Source organism: Falco rusticolus, chromosome 6, assembly GCF_015220075.1.
Source record: "Falco rusticolus isolate bFalRus1 chromosome 6, bFalRus1.pri, whole genome shotgun sequence".
NCBI classification, from domain to species: Eukaryota; Metazoa; Chordata; class Aves; order Falconiformes; family Falconidae; genus Falco; species Falco rusticolus.
Genome location: NC_051192.1, coordinates 5,488,325 through 5,503,414, shown reverse-complemented (window position 1 = coordinate 5,503,414; position 15,090 = coordinate 5,488,325). Strand labels below are relative to the sequence as shown.

Here is a 15,090-nt window from a genome sequence, read left to right as displayed (position 1 = left end):
CACAGTTTTCTAGAGGTAATACATTCTCAATAAAACACATAAAGATAAGTTTCTAGGCACTTCCTTTGCAAGTGAGATTCTAATTTCGCCATTATTGGCTGCACACACAATTCCTGGGAACAAAAAATCCAAAAGCAAATATTTTATTGATGGTAGAAAGGGTTGAGAATATTAGTTTTGAAGTTCAATCTTCTTAAGAGCTCTACACTAAACAAAGATTTCAAGAACAAACGCCCAAAATACTACCATTATGCATTCAAAAAATTTATGTACTAGAAAGAAGCAGCTCAGAAGACTACAGCTTTGATATTACAAGGTGCATGCAGTATGGCTACATAACAATACAGTTACACACCTTTAAGAGTTCCACATCGGGATCCTCAAAGTTGAGGAAGCTACCAAAGTATCAAACTATTTTGTCTAAGACTTGTATTTTCAGTTCCACTGAAACCATTACTGAGACTGAGTCATTCAACTTCCTTAGAAATAGAGAAATACTCTTCTCCACTAACTTCATTTGCCTTTGTACAATAAGATCAGGACATGGGGATAGAGTTACATCAAATCACGTGGCTAAACTGGATTACAAGTTGCAGAAAAAAAGCAAGCTCTTTTCAAAAGCATCCAGTGCACTTAGCATTATGACATTTTATGGAGCACAGAGTCTACTGATCATACTGCAAAATCTATGTCACCTTCTATTTTTGCATTCTGTTTGTATTTTATATGAAGGAAATGTGATCCTTTGCACTTCGATGGCAACTGTATGACTGATGGCAATACATTTAAACTAACTTTTTTCTATGAACACGAAAGATTAATCAAAACAATCGTTCCTCCAACATCTGGGGAATTTAATTTTCAAAAGGAATCTGAAACTGGTGCATTAAGTTCATGATTTGAGCAGTTGCACATGGAAGGCTGATGCAATTAATTACCTGTAACATCAGCTCACAGTCATCTCTTCCAACAAAAATCATTTCTCGTGGCAGCCTATGGCGGGTGCCTCCACTGCTCACCAAAAACCAGGATGTTAAGCTCATTTTCTGCTTAGCTGATAAATCCTTGGCAAAGCTACGTCATCCTGCAGCGAGGAAGAAAGAGAGACAGAGAAATTCATTTTAGTTATTTTTAGCTACAGTTCCTGCTCAGCAAACACCGTGAGAAGACTACAAAAAGGCTCTGAAAATACGGCATTCTCAACAGCATTTACTGAATCCAGCAATCACAGGAAGTGACAGGCTCCAGATTTACATAGTCTGAGGCTCTGCTTCGTGCAACTAGGCAAACCTAATGGGAGGTAAGGTTCTTCAAAATGAACAAGCAGCTAGTTAATGCCAAAGCTGTATGTCAAGTTGTCAGAAAGCTTCTAACATTTGACCGCTTATTATCAAGATAATTGCTACATTAATGCATTTTCACTATCACAACCAATAAACAACGTGGCAAACATACACAGAATACAGCAAGTGATTTGCATGTCTGTCGTTACATTTTACTGCAAAAAAAAGAACTACCTCATTTGGTTTTAAGCTCGGGTCCTCTGTACAGCACCAAGTGAAAATTTTAATTTAAGGAAGTTTTGCTTCTTATTTAACCTTAGATTATCTCAATAAAACTTGTATCTTGGAAATTCAACAGTGTACATTTAGAAATGTAAACAAAAAATGCAAAATGAACAATTTAGAAGTTATTGATAAGTAATAAGTAGTACTTCTTCAAAACTTAACCTTAACTTTCCAATAAACAATCACATACTGCATACTTGCACAGGAAAAAACCAAAACCAGTAGCTATTTAAAATGTCACAAAATACAGAACAAAACAAAAATTGAAAACTAGTTAAAATCTTCTATGGAAAATTTCTTCACATAATATGGCCTACTTGAAACTGGACAAAAATATGATTAAAAGCACTGTCCACAGCACATCAATGGTTGATACTTAGAAAAGCCTTTAAAAAGTATTCCAAATCTCTCTTTTAAGAAAAAGGAAGCCAAAGCAATAATTTCATTAATTTATTACCACTCTATATTCACTAAAAGAGAAGGTAAAGAAAATAAAAATCAACCAGTCTGCATTCATCTCAGTACCAAACAGCTGGCATTTCTCTCCTCTTTATACATCATTTAGTGAAATTATGCAAGGAGAGCAAATGTACTGTAAGCAGACTGCAGTGGACTTGAGCATAATCTGCAATGTAACAAGAATGCAGCGAGGTTGTGAAAGCCAAGAGTAACACATAAACACTAAGACCACAATGCCAGCACTGCCCCATTAGGCAAACTACACTTGAGAAAAGGCACCACAACTGATGAAAGCTTAACAAAGAGGACTGAGGTAAGTCAAAACTGCACCTGAAAATGACAAAACAGATATCTACAAAGCTAAGTCAAAAGCATACCATCACAGATGCTAAAATGAATGAGCCAAGCTGTCAACCAAGTTTAAAGTAATTAATGTAACTCAAATAGAAGAAATTAGAAAGATTTAATGTGCTAAAGATTTACTTAATAAAAAAGTAAACACGTATTTCAACGAAGTGTTCTCTTATATAGTGATACCTACAATGAGATTATCTTACCACAGCTGGTAAGTAATCACAACACATTCTTCACATAAAACTTACATCTACTTAATGTTCTCCAAGTCAATGGAAGAAGTGATACAGCATCTCTATTACACTTTATTCATTGAAAATATGAAGATTACAAATTACATCTAGAATGATAACTTGCTGAAAATGTAAAGACATCTATTTACCAAATAAGTGTTTTAATAATTAAAAGTTTATTCTGCACCTTTGAAGGAAATTAACATTTGTATTTTTAATTTAACCCAGTTTAAAACTAAAAGATAAACTAGGTCAATCAAATGACATTTTCCCATTCCTTTTAAGAAAGGAAAGGGAGTATCAAAAATCACCAGCCTAGGTTCCAGCTTTTAACAAGTAAATTAAATTAATGTTTGACAGCAAGCATGCTATTCACTATCAAATCTCCTCATTCTTTTTATATTATACTGCCTTTTAAATCTCCCATCTGCTTATCATAACATTTACACCACTTGGCCCTCCTGCTCTAATTGGAAATTCCTTATGAAAACCTTCAAGAGGATATAAACTATTAGAAAAAGTTCTTAGTCAAAGACTATGTTTCAGTTTACATAGGTAGACTGTCAATAAAGGAGAAAAACTGTTTTTATTTATAAAACAGACAAGTAGGTTAACAACTAGAGCTAGAAAAAAAACCCCCAAACCTTCCACAAATGATAAAGCCTGACAACAAACAGATTCAATTAAGCTATCTGAAACAATTTTTTAAAAAATGTATTATACAGAGCAATCATTGCCACATGGCTTGGAAGCACATTTGTAGTTAAAAGCTCATCACCATTTCTGTTGAACTTAATAACGCAGTTCTTTTCAAACAGTCCTGTCTCAACTGTGACGAATCATCAACCCAGATACATATTTTATTTTAAAGTAGTCTTTAGAATAAACCAATGCCTTTGATCAAAGCTATGCTGAAATTCTGCATAGCTAAACTGGTTGAGAACAGGATACAGTAGCAATGATTACCAAAAAAAGTGCACTAAATTTGATAGGAAACTGCACACTTATTAGTTATATAGACAGTATATGGACAATTCCAACAGACACTGAAAACTTCATGAAAGCTAACGATATTTTGAATACACTGCTGTGTTAGGTACTCTAGTTGTAGTACTCTGAACAATACAAGGATGAAAGACTCTCACTGCCTAAGAGATAAAAAATTAAATTATTCTACGACGGGTGCAAAATCATCAGAAGTGGCTCTTTACACAGTGTAAATTTAAGTCATGATAATTCTTGTCATGAAATGTTATGGATACTAAAAGGTTACACAGGGTTCAAAAAACAATAAGCATTCACAAAAAAAAATATCATGTCTGTTAAACACAATGACCTCACTTATAGCTCAGGAACTGCACATGCTGTACATTTTGGGAGGCTGGGAGTGTGCTCTAGCGAGGCTTCACTTGCTATCGTCCTACTTAATAACCTCTCTTCCTTACTTACCCTTTGTTTATGCATAACAGGATACTCGCCCAGATGGACCTGTTTTTCTCCAGTACAGACTACACTTTATAACTGAAGTATTCACAAAAACCCATTATGATTTCTACTCTAGAAAAATGAATTTTAAATGCTTTACTGAAGCGTTTTGTTTTACTTGTCTTCCTAATAGGGCAGTATTGTGTTGTAACCTTCAAACAAACTAGCAAACATTTCAGCATTAAGACCTGATTTTTCAAAGCAACACTTCATTCTCTATACCTGGAAGTCGGTTGCTGAGACATCTACTGCAACTGCAAAATATTTCCTTGTCTGCAGAAGAAACAGCATTTCATGGTGAAGGACCATGAATATCAAAAGGCAGCAATCAGTGTGTAAGAATGAACACATGGGTAACAAGTCATTTGAAACAGATGACAGAGCAACAGGGATATTGGCTGCATCAGCCCAGTAAATATAATTCAGTCCTAAGAACTAAAGCCCTGCATTACGTAGCCAAAAGATGGGTGTAACCAATTTCAAATATGTTTAGACAAACACTGCCAAGATTATAGTTCTTACAATGTTACTGTAAGCAAAAATCCTTAATAATCTCACACTTGTGCAATCTAGTCTACATTTTTATCTTTGCCTGTAACTGTTCTCCAACTAAACCATTAGTGAGTACTGAGACACTGATCCTACAGAGAAACAAAAAGCTACGTTTAAAATTTAAACTAAACCAAATATATGCCTGAAATTCCAACTTTAAAGCATCACAGTCCTTCATAGTAAGAATAAAAATAGCATAACTTTAACGGTACACAATTATTCTATTACTGTAAATAAGATCAGATTTAAGAATATTTTAAAATAACATTACAAAAACCCTGCACCAAGCTGAAACACAGTACTGACAAAGCTGCAAGCCCTGTGTTTCCCATTACTTGGCCTTGTAAGTTCCTGTTTCCAGCTGCTGATTTTTTTGCTGAAACTTAAGTTTACCTTCTCATGAATATCCTCAAATATACTAGTCCCTAGTATATTTGGGGAATCTTCAGAAGAAATGACCTAAACTTTCTGAAACAAGGTTAGAAGAAAATACTCTATGTTACAATCTTTCAACATAACTTAAACAGTAGCACCTTATACATACAAATAGGTAACTGAAATGTGACAGGACACCTCAGTATCAGTTTCTACCTTTTAATATCACTCTTGAACGAATCTATCCAAATGCAGACAAGCAATAAGCTTTTGATAAATTTCCATGTGTATATTACTTCAACAAGTACACAGATACATTCTTTCAACACATCTGTCTACACAGATCATGCTTTACAATTTGCTTAACTAGCCATTTTTGATGTGCCAGTTAGCACCAAAAGTACGGCATCTTTGCCTGGCACTCTCAATTATAAGGGCAGACGACCCAGAAGGAGAGACCACCACCACACCTGGACAGGACACTTGAGCTGGAGCTAGGCAGACTGCAATGAGGAATCAAGAAAGGTAAACATAAGGTGTAAGCCATGACAATGGGAGAAATCAGAATTAAGAGAGCACAAATGGAGCCAGTAATGACTGGAGAAGACCTGAAGTTTAAGCTGATTCCCAAGTCACAAAAAAATGCTGTCAGCAAGCAATACCCACTGGAAAAGTGTCTACCATGACTGCTTTACTGACTACCCAATGTAATTAAGGATACTAGTGCCAGCAGTTCTATTTTTGACTGAAATGGAGAAATCTATGTTGCAGAAAGAAAAGAGCAAAGTGAAGGTAATTCCAACCACGAGGGGATCGCTGTATCAATATAACCGATACTAAAAAGTAATCTATAAAGATAACTGATTTAAGTCTAGGAAGTTATAAATGGAAAACACCAGAATAATATTGTCTCCTCTCTAAAGCACTCTGAAGTTGGGCAGTATCACAATCAGTGTTCCATGTGCAATCATAATTAACCTAATTACATACATGCATTATAAAATAACCTTTAACAACATCCACACTTAACATTTTAACCAGGACTCTACCTTACTCAGGCGAAAACGACAAACTTAGCAGTCAGTTAATCAGTATTATTTTTCCTCCTCTCTTCATAAATTGATTAGCCTGTGCCTTATTTATTGCACATCACTAAAAAACTTCTGTGAATTATTAACTTCCTACTGACTTCAAGTGCCATGCTCATCACCACAGCATAAGAAATTCATTAATACTTACAGTAAAATCTTCACAAGTTATCTCTATAGAGGGTTTATCATAAATAGGGAACTGTAGAGAGCACTTTCTAACACTAAAGTATCTTAATCTTGAGTATTTAAGTTCCAAAGCCATTAGCATTTCATCTTAAAGTACCTAGTTTTACACAACACTACAGGTGTTCAAATGGTCTCACTTCTTTCTCTTGTAACACTGAATGCCTAATTCTTTTGCAAGTAAAGCCACACGTAGGGTAGCTAGAAAATTAAGACCACTTTTTCCAAGATATGGGTAGGTGGCTAATCTGCCATCATAGGGCCATACAAGAAAATAATTCATACCCTACGGTAGCTTCTAAACGTTTTAGTCATGAAACTATCCTTGGTGCTTTCACAATCCCCTGCTTCTTTCACTACTCACATTACTGTCACCCCTAAAGGGGACCCAAACAGGCTCTTGGCTGAAACTGTTCTCACCAATTCCTAGGGCTAGTCCATCAAGTGAATTTATTAATGAAGCAAGTACCTCGTACAGGGAATGAAAAATGAAAAAAGATGTACACCTGAAGAACTTTTCATTGGGAACTGGAATTCAATTTATGTAAGCCATCCTTCATGTCACAGTAGTGTGCAACGCTGCTCCTTACAAGCCTTAAACAAACAAATACCCATCTATATAAAAACTGTTTAGGCTAATGATCAATAAAAATATTTCTGGACAAATTTATGGACCTTCTGAATTCTGTGTACTTCATAAGGGGAAGCAAGAAAGTGTCAGTGCTGGCCACTGCTTGCCAAGCAACATGGGATACAGGTATAAAGGTTTAGCACAGTGAAAAGACACTACCCAAGTAATGCTTTTTGGTCAGGTCAAACCGGATCAAGTTGTCAAGCGACAATACTTTTCACTATGAGACTTGTGTTAGTGTCATGACAATATCCATAAAGGTTAATCAAAATATACCCTTAAAAGGCTGTAAAAAAAAATAAAACAATAAAATCAATGAAAGCACAAATAATGTAAATTATGCTTAAAAACACTGAAAGTCTTCATCAACATCCCCCAGACAAGATGCATTCACATACTTGGGAAAGCTAACCAAAACAATCCTAGATTTTTAGCAGTTTGGACAACAAGCTAGAATTGCTATTACTGACTATTTCACTGACTGGAAAATTCATTCTGAACACATCCCTCTAGAACCATTCAAATGCAATGTACAGCCCTGAACAAGAAGCTGTTCCCATTCACACTGATATAAAAAAATACTGCTATTAGTTACAAAGTTCATGAAAATTTTACACAATTACTTGTGAGTTAACACTGACATCAGTCACACTGATGAAGCTGGAGGGTACAGTCTGGAACCCTAGGGTCAGACCTGGCTTCAGGATCAGATTATCACAGCAGACTCAGTGGTCTTTGTGGGAAGAAGCATTTATTCCTCGTATTTTAATTACAAAAAGGTATAAAAGCCACCTAGCTGGGAATGCCTCTAAGGACAGAAAAATGTTTTTCTCCTCCATTCAAGGAGTTTGAGATCTCTGCAGAAGCAACCCAGATACTCTTCTTGCCCTGCAGGTCATCCCGTGTGTCTGATGTAGTAAGGACAAGAAAGCAGCTCAGGAGGCTGTTGCCCTCTGTCAATCAGCAAATCTGTCCTCTAACGTGGCTACAGCTGTGGGACTGCACAAGCACCCCCTCCAGCCCAGGTCAGAATTAGATCTACGTCTATTTTATTGCTCTGACACACAGGAATAGCTGTCAGAACAGCAACTGAAATAAACCTCTTTTCCTGCCAACAGTGCAGCTGCACTGAAAGTTGCCTAGGGTTTTGATTTTGAGGGACAATGACTTAAAGGACCATATCCTACTCTGTTTTTTGATGTAACAATGACTAAAACCAAAACAACCCTGAGATCATAATTTCCTCTGCTGTTATATCAACAAATACTGCAAACAAATGTACAAGAATAAGGCTTACCCGACAGCTATCTTTGAGTGTCACAGTATGCAAAAATACATGATTTGCATGAATAGAGTCAGGATGTCTGTAACAAATTTGAAGTCCAACATTAAAAACTTCTACCAAAGCCAGTGCTATTTCCTTTCAGGAAAGGACTGATCCGTAAAGTAAGAGCATCTTTGCACAGGAGACCTGCATCCTTGCTACCGTCTATGCTTCCGTATCTCTAGTAACAAGCGCAACTACAGAAATAATGAAAATAATACCAAAATGTACGTAACTGGGTTTGAGTTCTTTCTCCATATAACTTTATTATAACTGAAAAAAAAAAATCTACCTATCATTACACTCTCTGATAGGCATGTTAATAGGCATATTAGTGTTGGAGATTTCTCCAAACTCTTGACAACTCTTGAGCAAAAACCATTGTCTGAAATGGTTTATTTGGGACTTACTGTTTTTGCCCATTCAGGGTATTTTAGGGAACTTTTGTTTATTTGTTCACAAAGTCAGATGACACAAATATATGACTTCTAATGGAATTTTAGTTTTCTTAACTTTTAACAGAAAGGTCTCTGGAATTGAAAACTCCTAACAGGGAGGAGTGCTTTTCTTCATCTAACTAAAATCAAATTATATAGCAATATTAACATGGTTTTCCCTTGACTTTGTTCTCCCTGAGATTGCTAACCTTGTCCTTAATTGAAGGAGCTACTGGGTTCTGTCATCCTTTTTTCAGCTTTTTATTGAAAAAAAGAGAGTGGCACAACTCTTCAGTCTCCATGGCTGGTGAGGACAATGTTTTCTTAACTTTTATAGAAGAGCATTCAGATAGCTAGTGTTTGGTGGGTTTTGGGTTTTTTTTTTGAAAATACAGAAAAACTATCGAAAATCTCACTGGAGTCTATTGTTAGGGTTTTGAACTGAAGTTGCTGGGAAAGGGGAACCTCAATTTTTCCCACTTCTATCAGTTTGATGCCAGTGCCAGCAAGAGATGCCCAGAGCCTGGATAGAGATTGCACGTTAACAGGAGAGCACCTGAAGAGCCGCACAAAGGAATTCCAGCCACTCCAGGCAGTAAGTCAGCTTCGTCCGGGGCCCAACTTAAATGCCTCTACTGAAACACAGGTAGCACAGGGAATAAACAGGAGGAGTTACGGATGCGCACACACCTGCGGGGCCATGATCTTATTGGCACCAGGGAGAGATGGTGGGATGGCTCCTATGACTGGAGTGTTGGGATCGAAGGATACAAGCTCTTTAGGAAGGACAGGCAGGGGAGATGTCGCCCTCTAGGTCAGTGACCAGCTGGAGTGCATGGAGCTCTGCCTGGGGATGGATGAGGAGCTGATGGAGTACTGAAGGTACATGAGTCCACGGGACCTGATGAGATGCATCCGCGGGTCCTGAGGGAACTGGCAGATGAAGTGGCTAAGCCACTATCCACCACATGTGAGAAGCTGTGGCAGCCCAGTAAAGCTCCCTGGAGCTTTCCTGACTGGAAAAGGAGAAATGTAATTCCCATTTTTAAAACTGGAATTACGGAAGACCCTGGAAACTACAGGCCAGTCAGTCTCACCTCTGTGCCCAGCAAGATCATGGAGCAGATCCTCCTGGAAACTATGCTGAGGCACATGGAAAATAAGAAGGTGACTGGTGACAGCCAGCATGGCTTCACTAAGGACAAATTGTGCCTGACAAATGTGGTAGCCTTCTACAACCGTGTTACAGCACTGGTGGATGAGGGAAGAGTAACTGACATCATCTACCTGGACTTGTGCAAAGCATCTGACACTGTCCCACATGACATCCTTGTCTTTAAACTGGAGAGACATGGATTTGATGGGTGCAACACTCCATGGATAAGGAATCAGCTGGATCACTCAAAGAGCTGCAGTCAATGGCTTGATGTCTAAGCGAAGGCCAGTGACAAGTGGTGTTCCTCAGGGTTCCATACTGGGACTGGAAGTGTTTTACATCTTTGTCAGCCATATGGACACTGGGCTTGAGTGCAACCTCAGCAAGTTTGCTGATGACGCCAAGCTGTGTGGTGGTGTTGACATGCTGGAGGGAAGGGATGCCATTCAGAGGGGCCTTAACAGGCTTGAGATTTGGGCCCGTGCAAACCTCATGAAGTTCAACAAGGCCAACTGCAAGGTTCTACACATGGGCCAGAGCAATCCCAAGGATAAACAGAGGACGGGCAGAGAACGGCTTGAGAGCAGGCTTCAGGAGAAAGCCTTGGGGTGCTGTTGTACGAGAAGGTCAACATGAGCCAACAATGTGTGCCTGCAGCCCAGAAAGCCAACTGTATCCTGGGCTGCATCAAAAGAAGCATGACCAGCAGGTTAAGGGAGGAAATTCTCCCCCTCTACTCCACTCTTGTGAGACACCACCTGGAGTACTGTGTTCAGCTCTGGGGTCCCCAGCATAAGAAGGACATGGACCTGTTGGTGTGAGTCCAGAGGAGGGCCACAAAGATGACCAGAGGGCTGGAGCACCTCTCCTGTGAAGTCAGGTTGAGTGAGTTGAGAGTGTTCAGCCTGGAGAAAAGAAGGGTCCGGGGGCACCTTATAGCAGCCTTCCAGTACCTACAGAGACTGACAAAGCTGGAGAGTCACTTTTCACAAGGGCAGGTAGTGACAGGACAAGGGGGGAAACTACTGAAAGAGAGTAGATTCAGATTAGGTATTATGACGAAATTTTTTACTGTGAGGGTGGTGAGGCGCTGGCACAGGCTGCCCAGAGCAGCCGTGGATGCCCCATCCCTGGCAGCGTCCAAGGCCAGGCTGGATGGGGCTTGGAGCAACCTGGTCTAGTGGCAGGTGTCCCTGCCCATGGCAGGGGGTGGGAGCTGGGTGAGTTTTACAGTACCTTGCAACCCAATCCATTCTATGATTCTACAACACCAAATTTAAGCAAACTCACAGATTTGAAACTAAATAATATCCCATTAAGACATCTATAGAAGAGAAATTAAATGTTACTTGAACTATGAAGACAATCATGTCTTTCCCTACCACAGAAGTCCCTATTTTTTTTTTTTTTAAATCATAAAGCTACCAAGGAAAAAAAAACAACCAACAACCAAACATCACAATTCCTAGTAGAAGCTAAGAGATCAAATTGTATTAAGAAAAGCATATTGAAACAAAGACTTCAGCAACTTGACAAAAAATAAAATACTAGGTTATCTTTACAGAGAATACCGGTAAAAATGCAAACTCTTAAAAGACTGATCATAAAACTTTGAACGACGCTGGTACTGTACATGGACATAGTCTTACACAACAGTTGTAAGCCTTTTCATTCACATGTTTTTTTATAATAATCAGGTGTACCTGACATTAAAAGTTTTGTTTTGGTTTTAAAGTATTCTCAGTCTAAACATTAGATTTGAAACTGTTAAAAGCATACTCAGTTATTAGCCGCTAGGATAAAGTTATTAAAACTTCAAAAAAGCAATTCTATTTTACCCTTTGGTAACAGACAAAAAGAATATTTTGCATTTATTAAAGAAAATGGACAGCTCATTTTGCACTCCTAATCTTTACATTCAGAAGCACAAAATCATTTCTCATGAATGTTGTTCTTTGTAGCCTTCCTACACTGAAAAGCAACACTTTTCAAAAGCTGCTTTGAATGAATAGTTAAAATAAAGGGTAATGTCTGCTTGTAAGAGTAGGTTAACTTACGATCAAAGCAGCAAGCGTTCATTTTTTGTCCATCATTCTCACTCAGATTAAGAAACCGCATAAAAAGAATTATTTTGAAGTTTTCCTATTTCACCATGATCAAACAAGGTCATCTATACAGAGATTAGCATACCCAGTATGCTAGTAAAATAGCACATCTGATAAGTAGCCTTTAGAAATAACTGCAGCAAGAAGGACAAAGAAACTGTAACCAAATTGTCTTTGGCAAAAAGCTTCCTTTAATGAAAGCTACAGAAATACTTACTTCACCCCCCCCCACACACACACTTAATATCAGACTATACTGTTGCCAAGATAAGCAAACAGGAAAATAAATAAATAAATACGAATCAGGCATTGTTGCATTCAGGCAGAATGAAATCTTAAAAGCAGCAGGCAAGTCCTCCTCCTCCTCCACTTCCTATTCTTACTGCCTCCATCGTGGTGTATTCCAAGTTATTTTGTAGGCTGTGTTTGATGAGGAGGTTTTATTTGCATTGGCCAAGTACTGACCACAGCCCTGAGCACTACTGAAAAGACAAATACCACTTTGCAAATAAAATTGGACCTCTTAACCTCCCAAGGGTGGTGATTTCACTTTCCCCAAAATTGTGAAATATATGGGGTTTATTCCATGTCCCAAGATACTTAGCAAGATTAAATTACATTCAAGGCAATGCAAATTTTTTCTTCTTTAACACAGAGAATTATTTACTTTGGGAGTATGCAGATTAAGTATACTCGCCAAAGAAAAACATGTAATTCAGTACTTTTAACATCTATTTTTCAGTTTTCAGTTCCATTTTACTTCTTGACACGATGCGTAAGTACACAGAACATGAAAGTCGAACTGGTAGAGGACAATCATTGAAATCAATGTTACTGATCTCCACATGCATTCATAGTTTTATAGATATACAACACGATAAATGTATTCCATTATTATTTTTTGCTACAACTCCACTGTAATACGAAAAACATATTTATCATTCCTAGGTAGGTTCCATACAAAATACTTGATATATTCTACCCTCTCCCTTATGGAATGCTTTGGAGCTTTTTACAATTATTCTCAACAGCCAAGTCCACAGATGTATTTTTCTTGGAAATACACTAAGTTGTTTGTTCCAAGACCAGCAACATAGGCCCTACATGAAACAAAAAAAAAAAAAAAAAAAAAAAAAAAAAAAGTTGGATGTACTTATTTTACAAAACAACCAACAGCTCAAAATTTTGCCTTCAAGTTGTAAGCAATGTTTGCTCTAGGCAATATTCACTGTCTCAAGACAGGGAGAGTGTGTGTGCATGGACAAGCATAATAAAAGCTCCTTGATTCTGTGTCATAATTATGTTGTGCTACATGGGCATTCTGCAGAGTATTAACATCAGGACAAGCTTAAAACCAAAACCCAAAATTCCTTAAAAATCAGCATGGTAGCTGTGATGTAAAGAGAGCGGTTTTCTTCATGTTCAGCATTTTCCAATCTCAAAATCAAGTCCCGTGTTTTTACCTGAGATCTTTCACTGATGGGAAGTCCTCTTCTTGGAGAGTCATATAAAAAGACAGTAGAATAGGGTTTGGAACACCTTATATTTTCATTATTTGTTCAGTTCTTTATTCATACCTCAAATCATTCCATAGAAACCTAGTCTTGCAGTTTGGAGTATAGCATTTCTTTAGTTTGCTATGTCATATGTTTAATGTCTTCCCACCTCTCTCCTTACCATGAAATGAAACTGAAAGGTAACAAGTACAACACACGCATTTTCTCAATGTACAATCACATGAAAACAGCCGCCGAAAAGACAGTATTAACAATTTAGCAAGACACAAAATAGGGTAAGATGTTTTCACAGGCAAGAATAGCGATGGTTTTAATGATTAATATTACTTATGGCAAAGATCTGAAACCAGTCTGTAATTAGTACCTAGCAAATGGCTTCCCTGGAGAGAAGCTATTCCACATTCGCTTGCAGTCCCTACTCTCTCCTTTCTTGTATGCAGCCAAACAGGAATACAGCTACCAGCATGTTCAGTCTTAATTCTATTTCTCATACTAGCTCTTATCTACTAAACGTGATCAAACAGATACATGTGAAATTGTCACTATAACACTCAGAATTAACACATACAGTTAGTATTCAGCTTGATGTTTTTACGCAAGGACTTGTTTGACCAGGTATGTTACAACCCCTCAACTAAATCACAATAAGAAGCCCCCATTGCTATGTCAGCAGAATATTTTCAGGTGGACCTTTATAAGCTGGTTGAAGAATGACTGGTGATTTAAACTTGATCTGGTACAATACTAGCATATGTTTTGCAGAATACTACAATGAAAATCTAGTTAACTTCAGAACACTTAGAGACCATTGGAAAATGCTTTTATTAGTAACACACTATAAATATTTTCAAAGACTATTAAATGAATGCAAGTGTGTCTTTCAGTAGACAGAAATCTGGAATTGAAGTAGTTCTACAGGAGGAAACCTATATAGATTTTCCTTTCTAAGTGCAATAATTTTGCTGCCAAAAAAAAAAAAAAAAAGAAAAGAAAAGAAAAAAGAAAAAGTGAAGGCTAAATGGGAAGAGCTCTGAACTCCACGCACACTTCTCCAGGCATCAAACCAAACAAGAGGAAGTGGTTACAATAAACCCATCCACAAAAGGGGATTGAGTCATCCCTTCCATTGGCACTTTAGTGAACAAGTTTGGGGGTCTGGTTTTTGTTCTTTTAAGGACTACCCACAGTTACTACAGAAGTTACTCATTTTGTGTCTCCAACAAAAAGATTTGACTGGAAACTTAGGTTATGTTCAGCTACATAAAAAGTAAAAGGTATATTAAGCAACACTAAGCATGCTGCTGCAACAGAGAAAGTCTTCTGGTTTACCAAAAATATTTTAAATCATTTTAACATGGAACTAAATATGTACAAAACCATAAGAAGTTGATTAAGATAAATCATCACCAGTTGCCTTTTTAAAGGCTGAAACAATTCACATCCTCTGTTCTTTAAACTATGTTTCCATGGTATGAAAGTTAGTATCAATAGTGGTACCCACTGAGCAACACTTCTTATACTTTAATTAAATAACAGCTAACTGCAAATTTTTGCTGCATTTCTTTGTTTATTTTGCCTTGGCTCTTCCTGGACTTTATTTCTTGTGTATTTTCCTACTGA

The 15,090-nt window shown here is 37.6% G+C and overlaps 1 protein-coding gene across 8 annotated transcripts in view; it reads right to left on the bottom strand.

Annotated features, from left to right (window-relative positions):
• CEP170 (centrosomal protein 170) overlaps positions 1-15,090 on the bottom strand; it is a 101,918-nt gene that overhangs the window by 75,531 nt on the left and 11,297 nt on the right. For all 8 annotated transcript variants that reach the window (XM_037393010.1, XM_037393006.1, XM_037393007.1 and 5 more), the window contains exon 2: positions 939-1,084. In XM_037393010.1, coding sequence (XP_037248907.1) covers positions 939-1,043 — 105 coding nt within the window. In that variant the 5' untranslated portion in view covers positions 1,044-1,084. The remainder of the gene's footprint in view (positions 1-938; positions 1,085-15,090) is intronic.